At 55.3% G+C, this 25,572-nt stretch overlaps 2 protein-coding genes across 5 annotated transcripts in view; one reads left to right on the top strand and one right to left on the bottom strand.

Moving 5' to 3' along the window:
- CHKA (choline kinase alpha) overlaps nucleotides 1-16,952 on the top strand; it is a 56,243-nt gene extending 39,291 nt beyond the window's left edge. Inside the window, exons 5-13 of the mRNA XM_040255211.1 lie at nucleotides 1,877-1,990; nucleotides 3,360-3,493; nucleotides 3,851-3,955; nucleotides 4,774-4,832; nucleotides 5,976-6,063; nucleotides 6,477-6,585; nucleotides 9,357-9,463; nucleotides 10,651-10,732; nucleotides 15,830-16,952. Of these exons, the coding sequence (XP_040111145.1) occupies nucleotides 1,877-1,990; nucleotides 3,360-3,493; nucleotides 3,851-3,955; nucleotides 4,774-4,832; nucleotides 5,976-6,063; nucleotides 6,477-6,585; nucleotides 9,357-9,463; nucleotides 10,651-10,732; nucleotides 15,830-15,889 (858 nt within the window). The 3' untranslated portion in view covers nucleotides 15,890-16,952. The remainder of the gene's footprint in view (nucleotides 1-1,876; nucleotides 1,991-3,359; nucleotides 3,494-3,850; nucleotides 3,956-4,773; nucleotides 4,833-5,975; nucleotides 6,064-6,476; nucleotides 6,586-9,356; nucleotides 9,464-10,650; nucleotides 10,733-15,829) is intronic.
- Nucleotides 16,953-18,787: 1,835 nt separating this feature from the next.
- Nucleotides 18,788-25,572, bottom strand: part of TCIRG1 (T cell immune regulator 1, ATPase H+ transporting V0 subunit a3) — an 11,966-nt gene continuing 5,181 nt past the window's right edge. For 2 of the 4 annotated variants that reach the window (XM_040256478.1, XM_040256479.1), the window contains 12 exons: nucleotides 25,043-25,255; nucleotides 24,243-24,387; nucleotides 21,670-21,809; nucleotides 21,418-21,575; nucleotides 21,250-21,340; nucleotides 20,655-20,773; nucleotides 20,344-20,557; nucleotides 19,877-19,999; nucleotides 19,673-19,777; nucleotides 19,481-19,598; nucleotides 19,149-19,326; nucleotides 18,788-19,065 (listed from right to left, as the gene is read on the bottom strand). In XM_040256478.1, the coding sequence (XP_040112412.1) occupies nucleotides 18,987-19,065; nucleotides 19,149-19,326; nucleotides 19,481-19,598; nucleotides 19,673-19,777; nucleotides 19,877-19,999; nucleotides 20,344-20,557; nucleotides 20,655-20,773; nucleotides 21,250-21,340; nucleotides 21,418-21,575; nucleotides 21,670-21,809; nucleotides 24,243-24,387; nucleotides 25,043-25,255 (1,683 nt within the window). In that variant the 3' untranslated portion in view covers nucleotides 18,788-18,986. Of the gene's footprint in view, nucleotides 19,066-19,148; nucleotides 19,327-19,480; nucleotides 19,778-19,876; nucleotides 20,558-20,654; nucleotides 20,774-21,249; nucleotides 21,341-21,417; nucleotides 21,576-21,669; nucleotides 21,810-24,242; nucleotides 24,388-25,042; nucleotides 25,256-25,572 lie in introns of all 4 variants that reach the window. The other 2 variants (XR_005723707.1, XR_005723706.1) reach the window with 2 other exon arrangements.

Genomic DNA, 25,572 nt, shown 5'->3' with positions numbered 1-25,572 from the left:
CTACAGAAGTCCTGTCTACCAGTAGACGTCCTACAGAAATCCTGTCTGGTAGAAATCCTCAAATCCATGAACCTGACAGGTCGATGCTGTCTGGATGGTGTTGTCTTCATTCGCTTGGACTGGCAGGAAAAACTACCCAGGGTGGTTGTTCATGGTTCTGGAGGTTGGCGGGCCAGGGTCAGGGCGCCAACACACAGCTGGGCTCTGGTGGCGGTCCTTTCCTGACTTGCAGATGCCATCTTCTACCTGTGTCCTCACATGGCAGGGAGAGAGAAATAGGCTGGGAGAGGGTGCTGGCTCTCTGGAGTCCCCTCTTAACAAGGATGTTGACTCGTTAGGGCTCCGCCCTCGTGGCCTCATCCAAACTCAGCACCTCCCAAAGGCATCTCCAAATGGCATCTCTCTAGGGGTGAGGGCATGAACCTAGGAATTAGGGGAGGACACAGTTTGGTTCGTTGCAGTCGTATGTACAAAACCGTGAGTTAGTGAGATGGGGCTTCTCAAGGCGGTGATGGCCAGACTGTAGTCGTGGGGATCACACGAGGTGGTTGGGTGGATTACCCAGTCCCCCAAAGGAAAAGTGGCCGAGTCACCTTTTACCTGAATGTGTGTCCCATATCCTTTGAAAACAGTTTTTCCTTTTTGTTTTCTTCTCGCCAGCTTCAGAATCATGTCCCTGCCTGGTGAGTTTGTCCTGTGAAGTCTCTCCATCTGTTTTGGTAAAATGAGTATATTTTAAAGAACTGTGTTTTATGTGAACAGTGTTTCTCTGAGATCCTGTCCCCACAGCCCTTTTCTGAACAAGGGGTGACCTGGTGCCACCCGAGAGTGTTTCCAGACCACACCTGCCGCCCCTCCTGACAAGTGGATCTGGAAGCTCCACCTGCAGAAGCTCCTTCGGAGAACCAATGTAGGGCTCCTTCCCACCTGTCCGCCTCCACAGATGGAAACTCTCAAGCTGTGGTTTACTGTTGAAAGGGAGAGGACTAAGGAGTGGATTTGAATTGAGAACAAGAGATGGATTTTGAAGGCAGAATGACTCCAGATCCCACTTAGTTACTAGGACTACTGGCAGAATGTAGCAGCGTCCGTGACTTGGTGTGTTCCTTCATTTTCAAACAAACGTTAAATGACAGGATTGAGGGTAAAAGCAGAAATCAGAAAGCTTGACTGCTTTATGCTCGGGTGTAATCCCAAGCATGGCTTCCTGGGCAGAGGGCCCTTTGCCCATTTACTCTCACTGGGTGCTCTCAACCGAAAAGCAAATCAACCTTCACCAGAACGGGTGGAACTGTGTGGCCTTTGATGAGATGCCAAGGGTGAGACTAAACTGAAGTGGTAAACTATTGATACTGTTCTATTTTTGGAACCAGTGGCCTAAATTCAACTAGGATTTCAACTCTCAGCAAGAGAGTGTGATGCTTACCAGCATCCTTGTGTTAGTCATTCAGACGTGTCCACCTCTTTACGACGCCATGGACTAGAGCCCGCCAGGCTACTTAGTCCATGGAATTCTCCAGGCAAGTATACTGGAGTGGGTTACCATTTCTTACTCCAGAGGATCTTCCCAACCCAGGGATTGCTCCTGTGTCTCTTGTGTCTCCTACACTGGCAAGGGGGTTCTTTTCCACTGAGCCACCTGGGAAGCCCTCGCCAGCACGGAGCCTGTGGTTTACCAGTCTGTTTCTTCATGTTTAAAGTGGGAGTGATGAGGATCATAACAGGTGTAGTATTAATACCAATACCAACAACAGTAGCCACAGCGCCCAATCATGGCACTGCTGTGGGAGTGGGTGGATGGCTCGCGTGGAAGGACTGGTGACCCCAGGCACGTGGCTGACCCGGTGACCGTCCGGCATGCCACCGTGTGTTTCAGGGCGCCGAGGCCATGGTCCTGGAGAGCGTCATGTTTGCCATTCTCGCCGAGAGGTCGCTGGGGCCGAAGCTCTTTGGCATTTTCCCCCAAGGCCGCCTGGAGCAGTTCATTCCGGTAAGGAGTGCGGGGGTGCTGGTTGGGGCTGGGGGGAAGCCCCAGAGAAGGCGGAGTCTATGTCATCACCATAGGAGCCCGGGCACCATGATCTGAAATAGTAAGAGTGGCCTGTGTTACCACAGAAGGAAACAAAAACAGAATTTCTATTGAATTTGCATCGAAACCTCTGTCTTTGCTGCAAAGGTACATTCACCCAGATCAAAACACACAGGCAGACCTTGTTTAGCTGAGCTCCACAGACACTGCGTGTTTTACGAGTTGCAGGTTGGGGGTGGCTGTGCACTGTCAGACAGTGGGCAGCACTTTTGAGCGGTAAAGCCTTTTGTAATCAAGTCGCTATGCGGCCCTTCGACATAATGCCATTGCCACTTAGGCGCTGTAGTGCAGCGTGAGCATAGCTTTTGAGCGTGCTGGCAAGCAGAAGCGTTCACGAGTCGCTTTGTTGTGGCATCAGTGTGGCCGTGGTGGTCTGGGACCGACCCCGGTTTCTCCAGGCACAGCTGTTCGTGGAACCTGGCACTGTGTAGGCCTCTGAAGCTGCTTGCCTCGGAGCCAAGCCTGGCCAGCCCGGTCTCATCCCCCTGGCCCTGGTCAGAGAACCACAGCAGGAAGCGGTCCTGACCACACCGCCACGTGACTGCCCTGCAGGGGCGGGGCCGCTGCCGCGCTCCTCATTGTCTCCCGCTGCCTGCGTCACTGTAGAGCCTCCCCTGCCCCCGTGTGCCCGTCAGATTCCTTCACGTTGCCAGGCCTGGCTCAGATCCTGTTTCTGAGAGTCGGGCCGTGCTCCCGCTCTCACTGCGCCGGCCCGTTGTCGGTGTTTTCTGAGAGTCGGGCCGTGCTCCCCGCTCTCACTGCGCCGGCCCGTTGTCGGTGTTGCCCTAACATCTGCCAGTGCGCCGTGCTTGACTCATGTGTGCATAGCCCCACCCGGATCGGCTGGTGCCAGGCTGCCTGAGGGCAGGGGTGGGAAACACTTCCGGTGAGCAGCTGCCTCGAGCACCGCGCCTCGCGGGCCAGCTGTGCAGGCAGAGGGGCCGAGCTGGTGGCACAGCTGGATGCGGTCCCGTCGCAAACTGCTGGAGACCCGGCGCGTTGAGCCCGGGGAAGAGGCGCACCTCAGCATGGGGTGGGGTGACCAGAAGGCAAGCCTAGGGGCGCTACGAGTGTACGTGGAAGTGGACCTTTGCAGGTGGCTGCCCCTCCCTGAGCAGTGCTGTCTGTGGGCACGGTGCCCTTTCAGGAGGAGTTGTTCTCTGGACGAGACTGAGATGCCCCCAAAGACACTCTAGGTCTAGGGTCATGTGACCTCACATGTCAGGTTTGCCTGGATAAATGCCATCTTTTCACTCCTCTTTTATCTCAGAGCCGGCGATTAGACACTGAAGAATTAAGTTTGCCAGATATTTCTGCAGAAATAGCTGAGAAAATGGCCAGATTTCATGGTATGAAAATGCCATTCAATAAGGAACCAAAATGGCTCTTTGGAACAATGGAAAAGTAAGTGCTCAGGTGCTTGGCTCTCGCGTGGCTTTCCCCGGGGCTCCTAGAGTCTCCAGAGCAGTTGTTGTTTCCCCCTGAGGATCAGAGGCCTTTCTCAGTCCACCGGCGCACAGGCTGTCTGCTGGTACTCATGGTCTCAAGAATAAATCATTCTAGCATGTAAAAATCAATTCCTGAACCAAGAAAGAAGAGTATTTGCAGAAATGCTCCTGAACAGGCTGGGCAGGCAGAAAATCAACTTCCTAGACTCTGGGGTCAGGGGCCCTGAGGATTCTGCATGGTCCCTTAAGTGGGAGCCCCAAGCTAAGGCCACAGTGAACTCAGCCCTGATCCTCTGCTCCCCTTTCTTCCAAGATACCTGAATCAAGTGCTGAGAATTAGGTTTACTGGGGAGTCCAAAGTGAAGCAGCTGCACAGGTTCCTCAGCTACAACCTGCCTTTGGAGCTAGAAAACCTGAGGTGAGTGTTTGCCTCTGTGTCCTGCCTTGGCGAGTGCATCTGCCCAGACACGTCAGCGCTCCGAGTCACTGCATGTGCTGCCAGTGAACATTGCAAGCATTGTCTCAGGCCTGGTGTCTTACGTTGGGTTGGTGGGATGAGTTTAAACAGGTTAATTCTGCCGTCTCAGTTTTACACGAGCGGCATCACCTTCCTCTGATCATCCATGAAGGCTTCACGGAGGAAGTAAAACACCAGAATTCCAGGCCTGGTCAGTGACTAGGGCAGCAGGTTTTTCCTGAAACAAAAAAAAAAGCAGGAACCCTTGGGACAGGCCGGAGAGTGTCAGCAGATGAGGGGTACAGTTGAGCCCAAGCTTGGGTGGGCGGGAGGGCACGGAACAGGAAGCTTGACACAGGTTTCTGAGTAGAGACTACAGGGGTATCCCTAGGCTGCGGAGCACACAGGGTTCTAGACTCACCCATAGCCGAGTATCGGCATTGAGACCTCTCATTTCTCACGAGTTTGAGCATCTGCTGTACCAACATCAGGAACGGCTCTGAGCTATTATGACCAAGACATCCTGCAGGGAGCTTCTCTCTTGTTAGGAGAGAGAGGAGACAAGTAAATAAAATAATGTCAGGTTGTGATGAGAGCTGTGAAGGAAAATCAGAGGTCCAAACAGACCCAACACAGGGCTCTGCTCGGGCTCTGTGGTCAGAGGGCTCCAACGAGGAGGCCCCCACCCCACCCCGGGCTGGGGGGCGCCGCGCTCAGAGGCCCTGCCAGGGGAGGGAGCTGCAGATGTGAGGAGTAACAGCAGAACCTTCCTCTCTCAGGTCATTGCTTGAATCCACTCCATCTCCCGTCGTGTTCTGTCACAATGACTGTCAGGAAGGTAAGAAACACTGCCCGTGATGGAGAACCTGGGCCCTGTGTGTCTGCTTAGAAGGTTCCCTCCAGTGTGTGTGTGATAACCACCAGGGGCCCATGAGGAGGGGGTGAGATACATGGATTTATGGCCCAGCTGTGCACATGTGTTGTGCGACTATTAAACTAATGAGGTTGAGTTCTATACAGACCAACAGAAAAATCTTTGGGATACATTTAGCAGGAAGAGCAAGTTTTAGAAAGATGTGTAAGATGATCCCATTTCCGTAAGGAAAAAATTCTGAGAAGATCCACTAAACCGAGATCTGGGATCAACAAAGCTACATATTTGTGCAGTGTTTAACTCCTTTTGGTCAACATGTGACCTTGTTGATCTAAAGAAGCGTTAAAGAGCAAGATGGCCTCCTCAACCAGCCCAGGGGCCATGGCCTCTGGACCTTGCATGCACTGCGCTGGCCAGAGCCCCTGCTCTCTCAGCATTGGTTCAGGTGCTTCTAATGACCTTGGGTTTCTCTGCTTTAAAAAACTGCAGGGACTCATCTGGTGGTCCAGTGGCTAAGGCTCCACACTCCCGATGCAGGGGCCCCAGGTTCGGTCCCCTGATCAGAGAGCCAGATCCCACATGCTGCAACTAAGACACAATATAGTAAAAAAAAAATAAATTTATTTTAAATATTAAAAAATTTTTTTTAATTGCAATGCCAGGTACTGCTTACTGTAACCAAACTTCACTCAACGTCATTTCAAACCGAAACAGTTTCCTCCGAGGCCCCATCCAGCGGGCTTCCCTCCCCGACACTGCCATGGCACCTGGCTTTCCATGCTGTCCTCACCCTGACCCTCCCAGGACAGCTGGCTGAGGCCCACCCTTGGGCCCTTTCCAGGCGCTTCAGGTTGTTTTTAATTTTGAGAACATCCCCTGGTGAAGACTTGTCATCAATAAGATGTCAGTTTGAGCCAGAATCCCTTTTACTAATTAGCTGATGATTGCTGAACAAGTCAGATCAAGCAGGGTGTGGGCAAGGCAGCCTCGTGTGTAGGATGCCTTGAGCGGATCAGAACCACTCTTGGCCCAGCTCTTGGAGGACCTATGTCTTCGGTGACGGAACATGCCCACAGTAAAGGTCATGTCATCCAAACCTTTTTGCAGGTAACATCTTACTGCTGGATGGCAGGGAGAATTCGGAAAACCAGAAACTCATGCTCATCGACTTTGAATATAGCAGTTACAACTATAGGTAATGTCAAATGTTTTTATTTCTGTGAACATTTTAATACGTGTATGAAACAGTTGAAGGAGACCGTTGGGTCACGGTACCACCCTGAGCTGCAAGTTTCCTCGCTGGGGGCTGGCGCTTTCTGTCCCAGCGGGTGAGATGGGCGCCTACCCTGTTCTCAGTCGAGCTAGTGAGGAGCAGCCCCAGGCTCCTCAGAGCCCAGAGCTTGGCCTGACATTGGCTCCTCAGAGCACTGACCACAGGAGGGCTCCCAAGCAGTTGCTCTGGACAGTGGGGCCGGGCGCCGTGGTCACTGGGGCTGCCCAGCTGGCAGTCCTGTCGCTGACACAGTCGTGTTCTCGGGACCCCTGGGTCTGGGGAGGGCTCGTGGCAGGCCTGCTCCCTCATTGTCTGCCTCTCTCTCTCTCTTTCAGGGGATTTGACATTGGGAATCATTTCTGTGAATGGATGTATGATTATAATTATGAAAAGTACCCTTTTTTTAGAGCAAACATCCTGAAGTACCCCACCAGGAAGCAACAGGTAGGACTCATGCATGCACACTTGCTGAGAAGTGAGTGACTCATACGTACATCGGTTTGCCCAGTTAGAGTTGACTACAGCTCCACTTCTAAAGATGCTTGTTTTGGTTAAGCAGGTTCTTTTGCTTTAAAATGTTGTGTCGGACAGTATTGGAATCCAGCCTTTTGAAGTCCCTTTGCCAAAGGTGGCCTGTAGCTAGTCAGAGGCAATCACAGCCTCCTTGGTAACTCCTTCCAGTTTTTTCTGCCCTGCCCTCTGGTCTTTGGAGCGTCACTGACTTTCCTCTGTGTTTCACTTTGTGCAGACAGAGGTGGTCTTGGGGCACTGCCTCCGCAGCTGTTGCAACACCCACAGTCCCCTTTCCTGTCCTGGGCGAGAGGAGTCCAGTGACTAGAGTCAGTCCTGTGGGACTCCTCCCAGGAGGTGCTCTGTTCCATTTGTCAGCCATGGCCCAAGCCTTGGGTTGAGGATGAGTAGGAGGCGATGTGGAAGCAAGCAGGCTGGGCAGAGGGGATACCACCCTCGGCTCTCCCAGCCTTGCAGGGCCTCAGCTGTGTCCGTGCTGTGCAGCCCTGCTTCAGGTGACCTTCTCCCAGGAGCCCTGCCTGATCAGAGTGTTGCCCAGGGACTGGGGGCAAGGACACAGCTGGTCAGTCGCTGCGGTAGCTCACTCAGGAGAGGTCTCTTGAGTGCCTGCCTGAGCTGGGCACAGGCAGTGTCTCCAGCAGGTTTCCATGCTCAGCGGCAGCCATTGAAATACAGACTTGCTGTGCAGCCAGAGCTGCGCACTCCGCTCTGGCCACATTTCAGGCTGACCTCATGACCTTGCATATGTCCAAAGTGACCGGGATGGTTTGGAACCTCAGGGTCATGCTATATGGGCAGGAAGGCTGGTGAGCCCAGGGAGGAGAGCACACAGCAGGCTTCAGGTTGCTGCTGTGACACTGGGCAGGCATCTCCAGAGAGGGGGCTTTCCACCCAGTAAGGGGGGATTTTCAGTAAGAAGGATTTCATTCTAGCGGAGGCAGAGCTGTGTGGCCACCCTCACTGCACAGCAGTGGAAATGTAAGGAAGTGTCATATCTGTTTTCTGAGAGATTTTAACAATCATATACACTGTCCGTCTTGATCACCTACCCTGTCGCCATCTCCTGAGGTCATCTCATGCTTTTCTCTCTTTAATGCATTGAGGTGTTTTAAAATGTTAAACATTACTGGAATTCCTGAAATAAATTATCTGAGTGAGTTACATTATTTTGTGATCCTCAGTTGGATCCAGTTAGGCAGTTTCTTATTTCACAGTTTTACATATATGAAATAGGACTTTAATGTTCATTTAAAAAATTATTCATACCTGCTTTTGGAATAAAAAATTATGCTAGTTTACAAAATGAGTGTCCCTTTTTATTTTCTGGAGCAAATTTTTATAAGATGGTGCTGTTTGAAAGTTTGGTAGACTTTGCCCGTAAAACCATCTGGGCCTAGAACTTTTTTGGGTGGGAGCGCCACTAATTAACACTTTGTTAGGGTTTCAGTCTCTTCAGATTTCCTATCTTCATTTGCTACCTTCAGCTTAGAGTCTCCCAGAAATCAGCCACCTGGGGTGGTGGTTCCAGCATGGGCTTTAAAAACTAATAGGCCTGGATTTGAATCCCAGGTCTACCACTGCTGGTTGTAACCTACTGTTGCCATGCTTCAGTTTCCTCATCTGTGGAAATTAGTGTCATAGGAATGAGTTACTGTGCAGGAATGATGCTCAGCTTGGTGCCTGCCACACAGAGTTTAATAGGTGTCTCTTGTACAAAGTTTACTGCAGAATCCATGGCCCCCTGCCTGGAACAGTGCTAGAACACAAAGGATGCTTTCCGGTGGAGGAGGGGCAGAGTGTGGGAAGCCGATTCCAGAGCAGCAGGATGAAAGAGGGGCAGAGTGTGGGAAGCCGATTCCAGAGCAGCAGGATGAAAGAGGGGCAGAGTGTGGGAAGCCGATTCCAGAGCAGCAGGATGAAAGAGGGGCAGATTGGGGAGGGAGAGGTACTGGTTACTTCCAGCCAGGTAACCAGTTAGCAGGGGTTCCTACCTGGAAGAAAGACTGATGGCTTTTTGCTTCTTCACAAAAGCAAACATGCAGTGGTTGGCCATATTCTGTCGCCTTTTGATACAGTATGAAATAGTGAGGCACAGGGACTCTCAGAGATCCTAATTCACACACAGACTCATGGTGCCACCTGGTAGAACATCAGAGTAACCCGTGTCTTCTCTGGACTGGAATTAGATGCTGCTAGTGCATGGACATGAGTGTATAGTCAAGGCATCTGAGAGGTGGAAAAAGGCCCCTTCTCAATGCCCGGGCCAGCTCCTGCCCTGAGGGAGTATTTAACTGATGAAGGTCAGGGTGCCCTGGCGCCTCAAGCCCATGCCACGTGGCGTCCCATCCAGGCTGGGGGGTGTGCTGGAGGCTGGCCCCGCTTTGTGGGCAGACAGTGGGAGACAGGAGTGTGGGTGAGAGGAGAAGAGTGACTCTACCTGAACAACCCTCTGCAAAAGTGGTAGTGGTCTCGGCAGCAGTGCGGCCTGGAGAGTCCTTTCGTTCTCTGTCACCCCCCATCCCGGCAGGGTGGAGCGAGCTCCCCAAATCCCTGCCCATGGGCAGAGGAGCGTGCGGCCTTCTCTGACATCTGGAAGAGTCACGTGAGGTGTGCGCTTGGTGACAACTTTGACATCACCTATTTTTAATAATCATTGATCCTAATGTAATTACTTTTTTTTACAGCTCCATTTTATTTCCAGTTACTTGGCTGCATTCCAAAATGAATTTGAAAACCTCAGTAACGAAGAAAAGTCTGTTATAGAAGAAGAAATGCTGCTTGAAGTCAATAGGTAACTTTTTCTTTGTTGATCTGTTATGATAGCTTCCTTCTTCAAGGAAGCATGCACTTGGGATGCTTCCTTGCAAATAAGAGTATTTCAGGAGCTTCCTCATAACCCTACATCTCTGGGTCTTGTAGTTTTCCAAAAAAAAAGAAATGAGAACATTTGGTTATGGCTCACGGGGCTGAGTGTGTTAGGATCCTTCAACTCTCAGCACATGGCTCGTTAGGAGAGGGGTCTGTGCACAGGGTCAGCGCGTGGGGGTGGCGTCCGAACTGTCATCCCCGCCACAGACTCTGCTGCCCAGCCCCTGCCACCAGGGCCTGTGCCCTCCTGTCACTCGTGTTCCTGGAGTGGGGGCTCCATCAAGTAATAGGAGGAAATAACTGAATGTCTGTGTCCTCAGCAGCTCTCAAAACAAGGCTGAGAAACCCCCAGATTCCACAGAGGTGTAGAGCACGGTGTGTTCACCCTCTCATCTCTTTAGTGGAGAGGCCCAAGTTACCCCTAGCCTCTGGGCTCTCGCATGAGCTTGCCTGGTACCAGGGACGGCTGGAGTTCCTGTGACCCCCTCCCTCGGCACAGAGCCCTCTCCTCACAGGCCTCAGAAGTGTCCACACTCCCCTCTCTGAGCTGCGGCCACCCTGGCGGTCCCTCAGCTCCTCCTGCAGCAGAGAGCTTCCCTCTCTGGTTCCCGAACAGATGGAAATAGGAAAGGGGACATGGAGAAGAGGTCCAGACAGAATGGTGGTGCCAGGGCATCTAGCGGGTCAGGGGCGAAGAGCCGCAGAAGCCCGGAAGTCCTCGTTCCCCAGTGAGAGCTTCATTGTTGGAGGGGAGTGTGGGTTCGCGTTCGCGGTGGCGGGGGCAGGGCACAGCCTAGAGGTGGGACCTGGCCGCACCTCTCCCAGGTCTACTTCTGGGGCGGGAGGGGCGGGAAGGGCAGCAGGTCCTCCAGGCCCGGGCTGTCCGCCTGTGGCTGGTGCGCGCTGGGGGCCGCTGGCGCCCACCCACGTGCAGAAAGTTTCATTCCCCCATGTGACCCCTGTTTCACCAGCACCACTGCCAGGGCCCCCACGTGAGTCCTGTGAGTGTCAGCCCGTGCACCCCACCACCCCGCCAAGTCAAGAGTGCTGCCAGGCAGGGAGTGGCTTCCGGGCGCCGTCTCACTGCGTGTCCTGCTGCTGTCTTTACAGGTTTGCCCTCGCGTCCCATTTCTTCTGGGGACTCTGGTCCATCGTTCAGGCCAAGATTTCCTCCATTGAATTTGGGTACATGGTATGTACTGGGGCGGTTTTTCTCTTCTCCTCCCAGGGGAAACGCCTCCTTGTACACGAGTGCTTGGCAGTAAATGGCTCTTCCTTCCAGAGGGTCACTGTCCCCCTCCGCGTTCCTGCACCAGGTGGCCAGCACCGGGACAGCGGGCTCCCCCAGCAGCACAGTGGAAGCCACCATCGTGGGTGCTGAGTCTGCCACTGGAAGCTGCCCTCCCTCCCCGGGCCTGCAGCTGCCGCCTCCTCGCTTCAGGGGAGTGCCCTGTGGTCCTGTGACGGCGGATGTAGAAATCAGGACCCTCAAGACCCATCCCCGACCTCAGTCCCCCAACACAAAGGACACTGAGCAAAGCGGGGAGGGGGCCTGTGCCTCCCACCCCTTAGTTTATTCATGTGTCCCCACCCCATCCTCCGGCCTGCAGTGCCCCGCCTAAGAGCTGGAAGCTGGTGCTGAATGAATGAGACCCCTTTTTGCAGCAAGTTTGTACAATGCTAGGCTGTCTTTCTATTCTAACCTGAGAACTGTCCTTGGCACAGACTGCGTTTAACTCCACTCCATAGTGCGTGGTAGGGGGCGTCCCGGGCAGGGGTGCTCCCAAGTGCAGCGAGCATCTGGCTTTGGGACTTGCGGTGGGAAACGGCCAGGTCCTTTAGTCCTCAGTCCACCGTGACGATGGTTTCTGCTGCTGGGCAGAAGCTTTGGTGACGCACAGACGCTCGTAGACAAGAGAACGTTCGGGTTTTTTAAAGCGGATTTGGAGTCATGACTAGATGTTACCGTGAGATGGAGCGGACTTCAGATCAGGACCCAAAGACAGAGAAAGGGGTCGCATCCTAGAACAGGCATCAGTTCACCCACGGGACACAGAGGTCCTGAGTGCCTGTGCCCCGTCTTCTTCCAGAGACACAGGGCAGGGCCTTTCTTGGTGGTGCAGTGGTTAGGACTCTGCGCTTCCACCACAGGGGGCGTGGGTTCAGTCCCTGTCAGGAAACTAGGATCTCACGTGCCTCACAGCATGGCCAAAACGAAAGACATAGGGCAGAAACTGACAAAGCTGAAAGAGGGGCACCTTCACCTGGTAGACTGCACACCTGGCGGTAGCAGGTGAAGCCAGGGAGCCCTGCCGCAGGGGAGTCTGACACCTGAACGTCACCCCAGCCAGCTCGACCTGACGAACATGTGCGGGGCCCCAGCGGCTGCGGGACACACATCCTTTTCAGAGAATGGGGAGCCTTCATCAGGATAGGCCAGGGGCTGGGCTGTGAGACAGCCCTCAGATTTGCTACAGAGTAAGTTCTCTGACCACAGTGCAATTTAATTGGAAATCACCAACCACCACAAAAATATCTGGAAAATTCTCAATTTGGAAATTAACTGTATATTAAAAGAGCAATTAGAAAACATTTTAATTGAGTTATAATGGAAACACCATTTTTTTTAGAAGAGGAAAAAGTGGAAGCAGTGATAGGTTTTGTTTTCTTGGGCTCCAAAATCTCTCTGGATGGTGATTGCACCCATGAAATTAAAAAAGACACTTGCTCCTTGGAAGGAAAGCTTTGACAAACCTAGACAGCGTCTTAAAAAGCAGAGACATCACATTGCTGACAAAGGTCCATATAGTCAAAGCTATAGTTTTCCAGTAGTCGTGTAGAGATATGCGTGTTGGACCATAAAGAAAGTTGAGCACCAAAGAATTGATTCTTTTGAACTGTGGTGTTGGAGAAGATTCTTGAGAGTCCCTTGGACAGGAAGGAGATCAAACTAGCCAATCCTAAAGGAAATCAGTCCTGAATATTCATTGGAAGGTCTGATGTTGCAGGTGAAGCTCCAATACTTTGGCCACCTGATTTGATGAGCCGACTCATTGGAAAAGATTCCGTTGCTGGGAAAGATTGAAAACAAAAGAAGGAGGCAGCAGAGGATGAGATGGTTGGATGGCATCACCAACTCAATGGACATGAATCTGAGCAAACTCTGGGAGGTAGCAAAGGACAGGGAAGCCTGGGCGTGCTGCAGTCCATGGGGTTGCGAAGGACATGGCTTAGCAACTGAACAAGAGTGGAAACACAACATCCTAGAATTTGTGGGATGCAGTTAAAACAATGTTTGGAATCTTTTGGTTTTGTAGCTTAAACATTTGTACTGGGTAAAAAGAAAGTTCTCAAGCTAGTAACATAAGCTTCTACCTTGAGAAGCTAGAAAGTGAAAAACCAAGTAAACCCAGAGTAAATAGAAGTAGAATAAAGGTAAGAGCAAAAACAATTGAAATATAAAATATTAAAGATAGGCAAAAAATCAATGATACCACAAAAGTATTTATAAATTTCTGGCCATACTGAGCAAGAAAGGATAAGGCAGACATTACCAAAACCAGGTATAGAGAGAGGCCATCATCACAGAGTCAGTAGATGTTAAAGTAGAAGAGTGAGAAGCAACTCTGCAAATCTGACAACTGGCTTGAAACATGCCAATTTCTTGGAAGATACAAATTGCCAAAACTGACATCATGAATGGCTGTGTATTTATTAAATTGAACTGATATTCAAAAACCTGTAGACTAAACTTCAGGTCCTGGTGAATATTATCAAACATTTAAGGAAGAATAACAGTCTCACAGAAACTTTTAGAAAATCAAGGGGGAGGCATCATTTCTCAGCTCATTTGACGAGGCCAGCGTGACCCTGATAGCAAAACTAGACATTTCAAGAGACTGCACGTCAGTGCCCTTCATGGACATCACACTCAAGCCGTTTCCAAAGTACTGGCAAAAGTAAATCCAATACATATAAAAGGATAATTATTTTATGACCAAGTGGCATTTATCCCTGAAATGCAAGACTAACAACGACATTTGAAACACCCTTTAGTGTAATTCACCATATTAACAGAATAAAGGAGAAAAATCATGCAGTCATCTCAGTGAATGCAGGAAAAGTGTTTGACAGAATTCAGTCATTTGGAACACCTGTTCACAACAGAAAGTCTCAGCAAACTAGTAATGGAGAACTTCCTCAGCCAGGTACAGGGCTTTACGGGAGCCCACCGGGGGCCATGATAATCGACGGTAAAGGACCAGATGTTCCACACGTGCCCCAAGTGGAGAGCACGGCCAGGGTGTGTGTGCTGAGTTCTCGCCAGTACAGGAAGGTGAAAAAAGAAAACTGCCTTTATTTTATAGGTGACATGATTGTGTACATGGAAACATAGAAAAGAGTCAATAGAAAAGCTGTTTAAATTACTGAGTTTATCAAGGTCATAGGACACAAGGTCAATATACAAAAGCCAACTGCATTCCGATGTGCTGGAAACAATTTGTGAAAAAAAATTTAGTAGTTTGGTGTAAAAAATGTGAAATACTTAAAATAACGTGCATGATCTGTACACTGACAATTATAAATAGAGAGATACCACATGTATGGATTTAGAAGACTTAAAATGTTCATTCTCCCCAAACCAATCTATGCATCTCCATGACCCCATCGAAACCCCACAGGCTTTTGATAGACATTGACAAGCTGATTCTGAAACTTACATGAAAGTGCAAAGGCCCTGGAATAACTAAAACACCAAAATTATAGAACAGAGTTGGAAAACATGCCACCTGATTTCACAGTTTACCAAACACAGTAATTAAGACCATGTGGTATTGGTGTAAGTGAAGTGAAGTCGCTCAGTCTTTGCGACTGACTCTGTCCGACTCTTTGTGACCCCGTGGACTGTAGCCTATCAGGCTTCTCCGTACATGGGACTGTTTAGGCAAGAATACTGGAGTGGGCTACCATTTCCTTCTCCAGGGGATCTTCCTGACCCAGGGATTGAACCCAGGTCTCCCGCACTGGAGGCAGATGCTTTAACCTCTGAGCCACGAGGGAAGCCCAGTTGGTGTAAAGACATACATAAATCAGATGGAATAGAATCGAGTTCCCAGAAATGGACTCCTACACATAGAGGCAACTGGTATTCCCCAGAAAGGCCAAGACAGTTCATTGCAGGAAGGGTTAGATTTTCCAAATATGACATGGCAACAACTGAATAAGCCATACGGAAAAAAGATAATGAACTTCGAACTTATACCATACACAGAAATTGACTTGAAACAGATAATAGACCTAAATGGAAAAGCTGAAATGGGAGAAAAGCTGAAATGGGAGAAAAGCTTCATGGCTGTGGCAAAGATTTTCTGAGGTTACATACAGCACTCACCATCAAAGAAAAAAGATACAATAAATTGGACTGAATAAAAATTTACAACTTTTTGTTTTTTGAAAGACATCATTAAAATGAAAGGCCAAGCCACAGACTGGGAGAAAATACTGCAAATTTACATCTGACAAAGACTTGTGTTTAGAATGTCTAAAGAACTCAGAACTCAGCAAGAAACCAAACAACTTACTTTATGAAAGGACAGAAGATTTGAACAGACACAGAAGATAAATGACCAGTAAGCATCTGTTCATCTGCCGATATAGTCATGAAAGAAATGCCAGTTAAAGCCCAGAGAGATGCCCTGCACATCCATGTCAGTGGGTAGAACTTAAAGTTCTATCTCTTAAAACTTCACCTCCGTTTTCTTAAGGTGACTCTGTAGTCTTGGCGGCTGGCATGGCAGACTTCTCAATTTGGAGTGGTCCTTCAGAAACTGTGCCCACACTGATGGACGGGGGCACAGACCGGGGGCGGGGCACTGGCCAGGCGTGCTCACTCCCTCCCGGTGTCCTTTCAGTAAGTGTGCAGCAGTGGCCCCAGAACACAGGTGGCACACGCACACACACACACGCACACAGACCCGTCTTCCACCTTGGTGCCACACTTGCTGACGCCCAAGGGCCTTGGGCTTGGAAAGAGGAGCCTGTTGGGGCTGTCAGCCTGTCTGTAGCGTTTGAAGTGAATGAGCTGGTGCACCATGGCAGCGCCCGGTCCATAGATGGATGTCCCGCATCCTGTCCGGGTCAGCAGGGCCGGGCCAGCATGGCAGGCTGTGGCGGGGAGCAGGGCTGCCAGCGGGGAGGACTGCTCGGGGGCAGCACTGGACGGAGCGGATCTGCTCTGTGCCAGGGGCAGGTGGGACCCTTGGTGAGGCCTCTCTTCCTTGTCTCCTAGGAGTACGCCCAAGCCAGGTTCGATGCCTACTTCGACCAGAAGAGGAAGCTCGGGGTGTGACCACGTGCGGCCTTCCTGCCTGCATCCCCGGATGGCGTGGGGGCGGCCGAGCCTGCGGCCCCTCTGTGCTCCTACTACTGTACCCACGGCCACGGCCGGAAGGCTCAGACATCCCGCCGCCCAACACAGATGCGTATGATATGAAAGACTGTATTAAAATTGAGTAACATTTATTTCTTATCTCGTTTACGACCTCACTAGGACTCTGACCTGAGATTGGGACGCAGAATTATAGTACACTAGTGCAATATTGCAATATCTCAGACCCCTCTCATCTAGAGGAGACGTTTCTGTCGCAGTTGGACACGGCGCCCAGCAGCGTCACTCCAGGTGCCTTTTGTGGTGAATGTTGATCTTTACACGATGTGAACGGCCATGCTGGCGGACAGCGCTGAGCCGGCTCTGTGACGAGCGTGTAGCCGCTGCCCGCTCCCAAAGGGCGGTGACACTGTGATCATGCTCCTTGGCTTGACCGCCCCCGACAGCGCGGGGGCCAGCGGGAACGTGGCTACCTGCTTCCTGTCGTCTGAACTTCCCCCCGCCAGTGAATCTCACCCCAGCTGGGTGTGCCCCGCCCCGTGCCCTCTAACAAAGTGCTTTATTAACCCTGGCTTCGGGGCGGGCAGCAGGCCATGGCCACCAAGGCCATGTGGACACACCTGCCCCCCCACCTGCTCTCTGCCCCCCGCTCCCACCCCCCCTGTTCAGCCTGGAGCTGGGGCTGCTCCGGCAGGGCCGGCCCCCCACCCCCAGGCCTTGCCCTGCCCCGTGCCCTCGGAAGCCTCCTGCCGTCCCCGGTGCTGGGGCCTCGGCGTGCCCACGCCTGCTGCCTGCTCATATGGTCATTGCATGGCCATCCCAGTGGGAGACCACAGCCCGAGTGTGGAGTCTGGGGGCGTGGATAGAGTATAGCTGTGAAGTCCATGTATATTAAATGTCCTTTGGGATAAATCCTTTTGTTTTGTTTTTTACTCTGAACTCTTATTTGAATTGTTTTTTTGTGCATACATTCCTGCTACCACAAAGATTGTACTATACAAACAATAAAAAGTGTAAAAGCCTATCTCTGCCGTCACCCTGGGATGTGTCCTGAGTCTGGGTGGTGGGCCGCGGCTGCTCCTGATGCGGCGGGACGGCGGGGTGACCGGGAGGAGAGTGGCTGGGCCGGTGGAGGGAGACCACTGCCTGTCCTTCCAGACGTCTGGAGCGTGGCCGGGAGGAGGTCTCAATGCCGCGCCCTCTGTACCAGGTCTCGAACACAGCCCCCAGCTGCTGCCTGTACCCACGAGGCCATCTGCCTTAGACCCCAGGGCTCTGCCGGGCAGTGCCCTGCAGGGTCAGGTCAGCTCCGAAGTCACGGCCCGGGTGGCAGCTCTCCTCCCAGCCCCACCATCAGCCCATCGTCACTGCTTTCATCCCGGGTAGCGTTCCTGGCTTCCCATTTCCTCATTGTCCTGGGCAGACAACACGCTCGCACGAGCAGGGGTCAGGCTTGTCCCCGGCGCAGGTGGCCCCCCTGCCCCTTCCCTGCATCTCCTGAGGGTGACTTCCAGCCCCAGGGTGCCCGCCCCCAGAGCCCTGTGTGTGCTGGTCCCACAGTGCCCAGCCTTCTCAGCCAAGCTGCCAGCCTCTCCCCAGGCTCACACCTCCCTCCTCCCAAACACGCCGGCTCTTGGCGCTGAGCACCTGCCTCACCTGTGAGCACTCAGCTCTGCTCCCCAGGAAGGTGAGGCTTGGGGTCCTGGGCTTGGTCCGGGTCCCGAGATACACACCGCCCTCTGTTCCTAACCAGAAGCTGCTCTTGGATCCGACTCTCTGCCAGGCTTGTGGGCTGCAGCCCAGCGTCCAGGGGCCCTGAGCTGGGGCAGCCCTGGACTCTGGAGGGACAGGCTTCTCCCGGCAGCTGGCCAGATGGAGCCACAGTGGTGGGGCCTCCTTCCCGCTTGCTGTGCCCAGGGCGTCTCTGCCTTCAAGGCAGCCTTTGTTCCTGGGGCCTGCAGCCGGAAGAACCGCTTGGCAGCTCCTCGGCAGGAGAGTGTGAGGCCGCTGGGAAGCACTGGCTCTGCCCCCCAGTCAGTGGTGGGACCCAGGTCAGAGATGCCCGCAGGGTGCCACCTTCTCCCCAGCAACTGCATGGCCAGGGGGCAGGACTGTCCACCAGGGGGGCATGGGGAAGATGGTGGCCTCGGTACAGGAGGGAGGCAGGGCGTGGGGTCTGGTTCAGTCCTGTTTTGACCCTCAGAGCCCTGGGCAACACTCAGGGTACCCTGGACAGCCTCTGCCCACGTCTGCAGGAAAGTGGCCTCAGGTGTGACCTGCCATCCCCCATGGAGTGACACACTGTCCCCTGTGTAATGCGGGTCACACTCAGTGCCCCAGGCTGCTTTCTGCTCCAGAGCATCGTGAGTGCCAGTGGCCAGCACCAGCATAAAGACATGAGAATCTGGCCAATTCATGCCAAGCACCTTCCTCCACACCCCGAGTATCCCAGACATCATCTTACAGTTTGCATACCTCCAAGGACAGGGAGCGCACTCACTCCCCCTGGTCCAGCCTGGGACAACAGTCATCCTGAGCTAAAATGCGCTGGACACATCAGTCCTCTGTCCTACTTCTGCCCTCTTCCCCCCCTTCCCTGAGTCTGGGAGTCCTGCAGATGTGCTGCTTGGGCCTCTGCTGACATCTTGAGGCCCCAAATCCTAGATCAGAGCCTCCCACCTCTCCACACCCCACACCAGCTTCAGCTGCAAAGACAGACCTCAGAGAGACACAGGCTGGGATGGTGTCCCTCAAACCAGAAAAGGCTCCCGAGGAAGGACCAGCCCAGCGAGAGCCCAGGCTCCTGCACACCAGCCTCCCAGGCCCTGCCTCTCAGACAAGACCAAGACACGGGTCCTAGGTCTTCTTCGTCTTTATTATTTTTTTAACTCGGTTGCACCGTGTGGCATGTGGGATCTTAGTTCCCTGACCAGGGATCAAACTGTATTGGAAGCACCATCCCTGTATTGGAAGCATGAGGTCTTAACTGCTGAACCACCAGGGAAGTCCGCCGCCTCATTTGTTTCCTGCTTGGCACGGTAAGGGCAGGTCATGGGCATTACTCATCCTCCACAGCAAAGGTGAAGGGGCTCAGCTTGTAGCCAGAGCCCGAGTAGAACTTGTTCTGGAACTCCACCCTGGGGGAGGAGGAGAGCTGGTGAGAGGACCCCTGCCCCCGGCCCGCCCCCCGCGCTGCCCGCACCAGCCTGTGGCCTCTCACCAGTGCAGCCTCAGCGCGTGCAGGAAGGCGGAGAGCCCCTCCATCACCAGCAGGATGGCCACGGTCATCACGGCGAAGGCGGCAAAGACGGGGACCAGCACCACGGCCTCCATGCCCATCTCGCCGCCCAGGCCCAGGCCGACTCGCATCACCATGGCCCACAGGACCTCCGACAGTTCTGCAGGTGCGGGAGGGAGCGGTGGGAACCGCCTTGGCGTCCCTAAGCTCATCCTCCCCGAGGGTCAGCAGGGGACCTCCCCCAGACCCCCCCTTTCCAGACAGGGACACTGGGAAGCGACGGGAGATGTGTGGGAGGAGGCGCTGGGACTTACGGGCATGGGCCAGGCTTAGGGCCCAGAGGCGCAGGTAGGAGGCCGTGTTGGAGATGCAGCCGAGGCAGAACTCGATGGTGTGGATGGCCTGGTGCATGAATACCTCGGACAGGACGAACTAGGAGAATGAGCAGCGGTGAGGGGCAAGCCAGGCCACTGGCCTCCCGCGACCCAGGGAGTCCCCACACCCACCTCTTCCTCCTCTTGGTCCCCCAGGCATCCGGCCTTCTCCTCATCAGAGTTCTGGCTGGCCACAGACACGCCGGGCTGGCCCAGGAGCCCGGCCTTATCCTCATCCTGAAGGTGGGAGCATCAGCAGACACACAGGCCCGGGTGGGCTCTCACAGCGCGGACGTGACCCTCCCCGCCCACCCCGCACGCCTCCCCTGCCCCTACCAGCAGTCGCCGCCTCCGAGACTGGCGGCGCTGGTGCTTCCGGCGCAGGAACAGGGGAGTGCCCAGCAGCAGCACGGGCACCGTGGCCAGGGCCAGGACCACCAGGGTGGACTGCACCACCTCCTGTGAGGGAGGGCAGGAGTCAGGGCGCCGCACGGTTCCCCAGGCCCAGGGAGCCTGCCCCCCACTTCTCTGCCGGGGCCCCTCACGGAGCAGGGACACCACCCCACACGGAGTTCTGGGAGGGTGGCACCCCAGGCTTCCAGCACCCCTTCTGCTGGACCATCTCTGCTGGTCCTTCAACCTCCCTCCTCGTCTCACCACCTCAGGTCTGCATCCCACTTTCCAGACCAGGATCTGCAGGCAAGGGGCGGGGCCCCGTGGTGGGAATGGGCCCACCTGGCTCCACCCAAGGCCACACACACCAGCCCTTCCACGTCCCACCCACCGGCCCTGGCCCCGCCCACCTGCCCCTGGAAGAGCTGTCGGTTGGTGGGGCTGCGCGAGAAGAGGAACATGTTGATGAAGTGGATCAGGATGCTGGGGGCCGTGGCAGCGCTGGCGGCCGTGAGGCGCAGCCACTTGTAGATGACCAGGAAGACCAGGTAGCCGAACAGCCCCAGCAGGAAGACCAGCTCGGGGAGGGTCTCCAGCAGCAGCCGGTGCCACTGGCCGAAGTGCCTGGGGCAGGGGCAAGGGGGCGAAGTACGGGGGAGCCGGGTCAACAGGCCACTCTGGCCCTGCTCGGAACCCCCAACCCGAGGACCCCGGCCCTCACACGTGGTTGAAGACTCCCAGGACAACCCCGAAGGTCATGTGGGTGACCCCCAGGATGACGGACATCTTCATCTTGAAGGAGTTGAGGAAGCTCAGGTGGTTGACGGCCAGGCTCCAGACCTGGGGGAGCAGGAGGGCCGGGGGGTCACGAAGGGGCCTCCCCACCCAAGTCTCATCGGCCTGTGTGTGCCCCTCCAGGGGCCCCTGCACAAGCCACCCGATGAACAGCAGAGTGGCATGGTTCAGAGCACAGCCTGGGCCCCTACCCCAGTTCCTCCTGGCTGGGCAACTCTGGGCATGTACCCTCAGCTTCCTCATCTGTGAAATGGGGAGAGTGTGCACTGACATGCACTCCGTGGAGTTGTCGCAAGGACTGGACACAAAATCATTTCAACAAGGCCTCAGAACGGTGCCTGCCTGGCACAGAGGGGGCTACATACAGAGGGGGCACTGTCCTTATCAGGACTCACTTCTCTGCTTTTCAAGAGGCTGCAGTGTGGGCCCTGCCAGGCAGGCCCTGGTCTGGGGGGCACTGAGCGGGGAGCCCAAACCCACCCTCCCACCCGCACCACCCTGGATGGATGGCCAGGACTCACAGGGTCGATGCCGAACGGGTAGGGTCCCAGGAAGACACCGGTGACATTGGGGTCCAGGGCAAGCAGCTGGTGCTGGGCCAGGAAGGCATCACTGTGACAAGAGTGGGGAGGGGGCGGTCAGGGGCCCAGGGGCCTCAGGGCTGCAGTAGGTGGGTGGCCGGGGCTCACCTCCAGCCGGACTGGTTGGCCATGGCTGCCACACTCCAGCCCGAGGGGAAGATGGCCGTGGCGCGGCTGAAGCACTCGTTGTAAATGAAACCAGTGTAGATGGAGAACAGGCCCATGAGCAGCAGCAGGTAGCGGCCCCCGAAGAAGGTCCTCCAGATCTGGGGGTGTGGGTGTAGTGAGAGCTGGCCCCGGGCCCCGGCTGGGCCTGCACCCCTGCTTCTCCCCCATCCCCAGCCCCCCGCCACTCCTCACCTCGTTCTGCGCTGACTTCACAGCCGGCTGGTTCTCGGCCAGCACCATGGCCAGGGCGAAGAGGAACATCAGCAGCCCGTGGCCCACATCACCAAACATGACAGCAAAGAGGAAGGGGAAGGTGATGATGGTGTAGGGTGCTGTGGGCGGAGGGGCCACGCAGTCAGCCATGACCCCGGCCCTGTATAGGGGCCCCCAAGCCAGGGGCCAGGGCCACAGGAGACACAAAGGTGGTGTTTGCCAGGCAGGGATGCCACACCGCTTGCCCGCATGCAAGAGCCAGCCATCTCTTAGCTGTGCAACCTTTGGCTAGTGTCTTAACCTCTCTGAACCTCCATCTCCCCATGGGCAAAATGGAGATAATACCACTACTTTCTGGGGCTATTAAAAATGAGACAGCAGGCCAAAAAATAAGTAATATAAACTCATTAGTTCTAGCTATTATTTATGAGAAGAGCTTTAAGCAGAAGCACAGAGAGCCCAATGGAAGTCCTGGCTGGCCCATGGCAAGTTCCAGAAGGCCAATTTGGTCACTTAATCTTTGGGGCCTCAGCTTCCCTTTAGCAAATGGGGAAAATTTCTCATAGATGTTAGGATTCTAATGCACATCCCAGTTATGGGTCAAATTGTGCACCCCCTCAAAGGTAGGTTGGAGTCCTAACCCCCCAGCTCCTTAGAAAGTGACCTCATTCGGAGATACAATCTTTACAGATGTAACCAAGTGAAAACGAGGTCATTAGCGTGAGTCCTAATCGAATATGACTGCTGTCCTTATAAAATGGGTGATTTGGACCTTAGACACAGACACTGGAGAAGGCCATGCAAACGTGAAGATGGCTGCCTCCCAGCCAAGGAGAGAGGCCTGAACAGAAGCCCCCTCAAGCTCTCAGGAGGAACCAGCCCTGCCAACACCCTGATCTCAGGTTCCCAGCCTCCGGAACGGAGAGACGATAAATACCCACTGTTGAAGCCGCCCCATCGGGGATGCTCTGTTATGGCAGCCCGAGCAAATGAATACCCTGGCAGAGCTATTGCTGAGAGCTGGGGGCACATCAGCAGCCGTGGATATCTGGGGATCAGGCTGCTCCAAGCAGACTGCCACCTGCCAACGCAGAGGAACTACGGGCAGGCGAAGTGTGTGTGGTAGGGGAGTGCACATCAAGCTCCCAGGTGCTATCCTGGAGGGTCAGCAGGCCCCAGAGGACACGAGATGCGGGCCTCGGTCCACACAGCCCCAGATTCCACCCTCAGGTCCTGCTCATACCACCTTCGGGGCCCCTAACCCTTTCTCTTGCCCACCGGGTGAGGCAGGACCCCTCCCTGGCCTCGGACTAAGTCCCCCTCCTGAAAGGGCCCTCCTCACGCTTCACCCCCAGACCCCCTCCTCCAGGATCACATGGAGACGCCCTGCAGCCCTCACCCAGCGACACCGGGGACGCTGGGCCACTGGGCCACTGGGCACACAGCAGCCAGCCTGCCTCAGGGGGAGTGCTGTCTGGAAGGAGAGGGACCAGGCGGGTGACAGGCCAGGTCCCACGGGCCTCGGGAAGGTGGCCGGAGCCAGGGAGGGAGGGAGCCAGTGCCCACTGGCCCCAGCATGGACCCAAACGGGAGGGGTGGCCGCACCCAGCTCCAGCCTCCTGGGGGTGGGCACCATGCTGCCAAAGCTCTCACTTTTTGCCAAAGTCTTGGGAAAAGGCAGACTTTTGCCAAAACTCCCACTTTAAGCCCTGGTGCCTGCAGCATACGCTCTGCCCAGCTCTGTGTGGGCCCCTGCCCGGTGTACCACTCTCCAAGCAGCAGCCTCTCCAGGCTAGTGAGCACCCGGGATGTGCCAGGAGCGGACGGCCTCGCTGCCCGCCTGCCAGCTGCCAGCTGAGGGCGCCGGGTGTGGAAGCCCTGCTCGTCGGCCTTGAGACAGACATGCTCCAGCGTGGCCGGACTTCACCCAGTACTGGCCCTGCTCAGCCGTCCCTTCCCCACACGCCTCCCCATCCCCTGAGGTCCCTTACTAGTTTCTCCCAGGAACACCTCTCTTAAGAGACCACTTGCAGCAGAGACCCCACCTCAGGGTCTGCTTCTGGGAAAACCTGACCCAACTCGAACCTTTCAACGTGTCTGGACAACATGGCCAAACAAAACATATGAGCAGACTGATTCTGGCCTCATGGGCCGCTGGTTTGCAACCTTTGGTGACCATTCATCTTCCCAAGACTGCTCAGAGCTGAACCGTTATCTCCATCTCCATTTCACAGATGAGGAAACTGAGGCTCAGAGAAGCTAAAAAACTCATCAAGGTAAGCAAGTAGGATCTCAAACCCGGGCCACTCCTGCTGCAAAGCTGTTGTTCTTTGCACAACTCGGCTGGCTCCCTTGTACGTGTAACAAGGTGGGGTTTGTTGGGGGTACACTCGAAGCCCCCGGGCTCCCCCCAAGAGCATGAGAAGCAGACCATCTCTCATCCTAGGAGGCCGGGGCAGCCCCAGCGTAGAGACATAGCCCTGCCAGCCTTCCACCCAGGGCAGCAGCTGACCCTCCCAAAGGCTGGGGCTGCGGGAGGTGGCGGCCCTCACCGGGGTTGACCTCCTGGTAGCGGCCCACACCATAGGCGTCCACGATGCCCTGGAAGCTGGCCGTGAAGCGGTTGGTACGGATGAGCGTGGGGGGCATGTCCCGGCAGGGGATGCAGTGAACCACGGCGCTCACACCTGCTTCGCTCTGGGGCACCCGGCAGGCAGGCAGACAGACAGAGAAGGCTGATTGCAGGGGCCTCCAGGGGCCTTGGACCACCCTGCCGCCCAGCCAGGCAGAGCTGGAGAGGCAGAGCACTCTCACTGGGGAACTCCCTGGGTGCCAGCCCAGGGACCCGGGGCAGCCCCTTCTCTCCCTGTGAAACCAGACGACCAGCCCCACCTGCCCCCTGTTCAGGGGGCTTTAGAGACAGCCAGAGACTGGCCCAGAAGTTACTTGGGAAACACAAGCGTGCTTCTCCCCATCCAGGTGGCTGGGGAGAAGGAGCCCCTTGTTGCCACTGGTGACCCTGCCTACAGTGGCCACCCCCGGGGAGGCAGGGTCGGCACACCCATTTCACAGATGAGCCCAAGGCTCCCTCCGATCAGCCCAAGGTCACAGGGCTGGCGCCTGCAGAACCTAGATCTGAACGTGGTTCTAACAACACCCAGCATGGCCTGCGGGGTACGACGGCCCATCCTAAGGCCTCAGGGGAAGTGGGGGTGGGGAGAGGGCTTGCTGGGCCAGAGGCATCATGGAGGACTCCGTGGAGGAGGAGAGCCGGCAAAGGCAGGGTACCCGTGGCACCAGGAACGGGAAGTGTGTTGTGAGGAGGAGCCCCTGCCCGGGGGCTCTCTCTCACCGAGCTGTCCTGCAGGGCCTGCTGCAGGGCGGGCAGGTCGCGTGTGGCACACCAGGCCTCAGCGATGAGGCACTTGTGCGTGGAGCTCACGCTGCACTGGTTGAGGGCCAGGTACACGGCCTTCACCTTGCGGATCTGCACGTGCCAGGACGGCAGCAGCCTCTGCACGCGGCCCAGCACCTGGCTCAGGAAGCGCTCCGTCTCGCCCAGGACCTGTGGCCAGAGCGGGGGTCAGGGGGCTGGCGAGCCTGGGGGGTGGCAGCCAGAGGCCCAGGACCTGTGGCCAGAGCGGACGTCAGGGGGCTGGCGAGCCTGGGGGGTGGCAGCCAGAGGCCCAGGACCTGTGCCAGAGCGGAGGTCAGGGGACTGGCGAGCCTGGGGGGTGGCAGCCAGAGGCCCACCCTGTGGCCAGAGCGGGAGGTCAGGGGGCTGGCGAGCCTGGGGGGTGGCAGCCAGAGGCCCACCCTGTGGCCAGAGCGGGAGGTCAGGGGGCTGGCGAGCCTGGGGGGTGGCAGCCAGAGGCCCAGGAC

This window comes from Oryx dammah, unplaced genomic scaffold, assembly GCF_014754425.2.
Source record: "Oryx dammah isolate SB20612 unplaced genomic scaffold, SCBI_Odam_1.1 HiC_scaffold_15, whole genome shotgun sequence".
Lineage (NCBI taxonomy): Eukaryota > Metazoa > Chordata > Mammalia > Artiodactyla > Bovidae > Oryx > Oryx dammah.
This window is presented reverse-complemented; position numbering and strand designations above follow the sequence as displayed.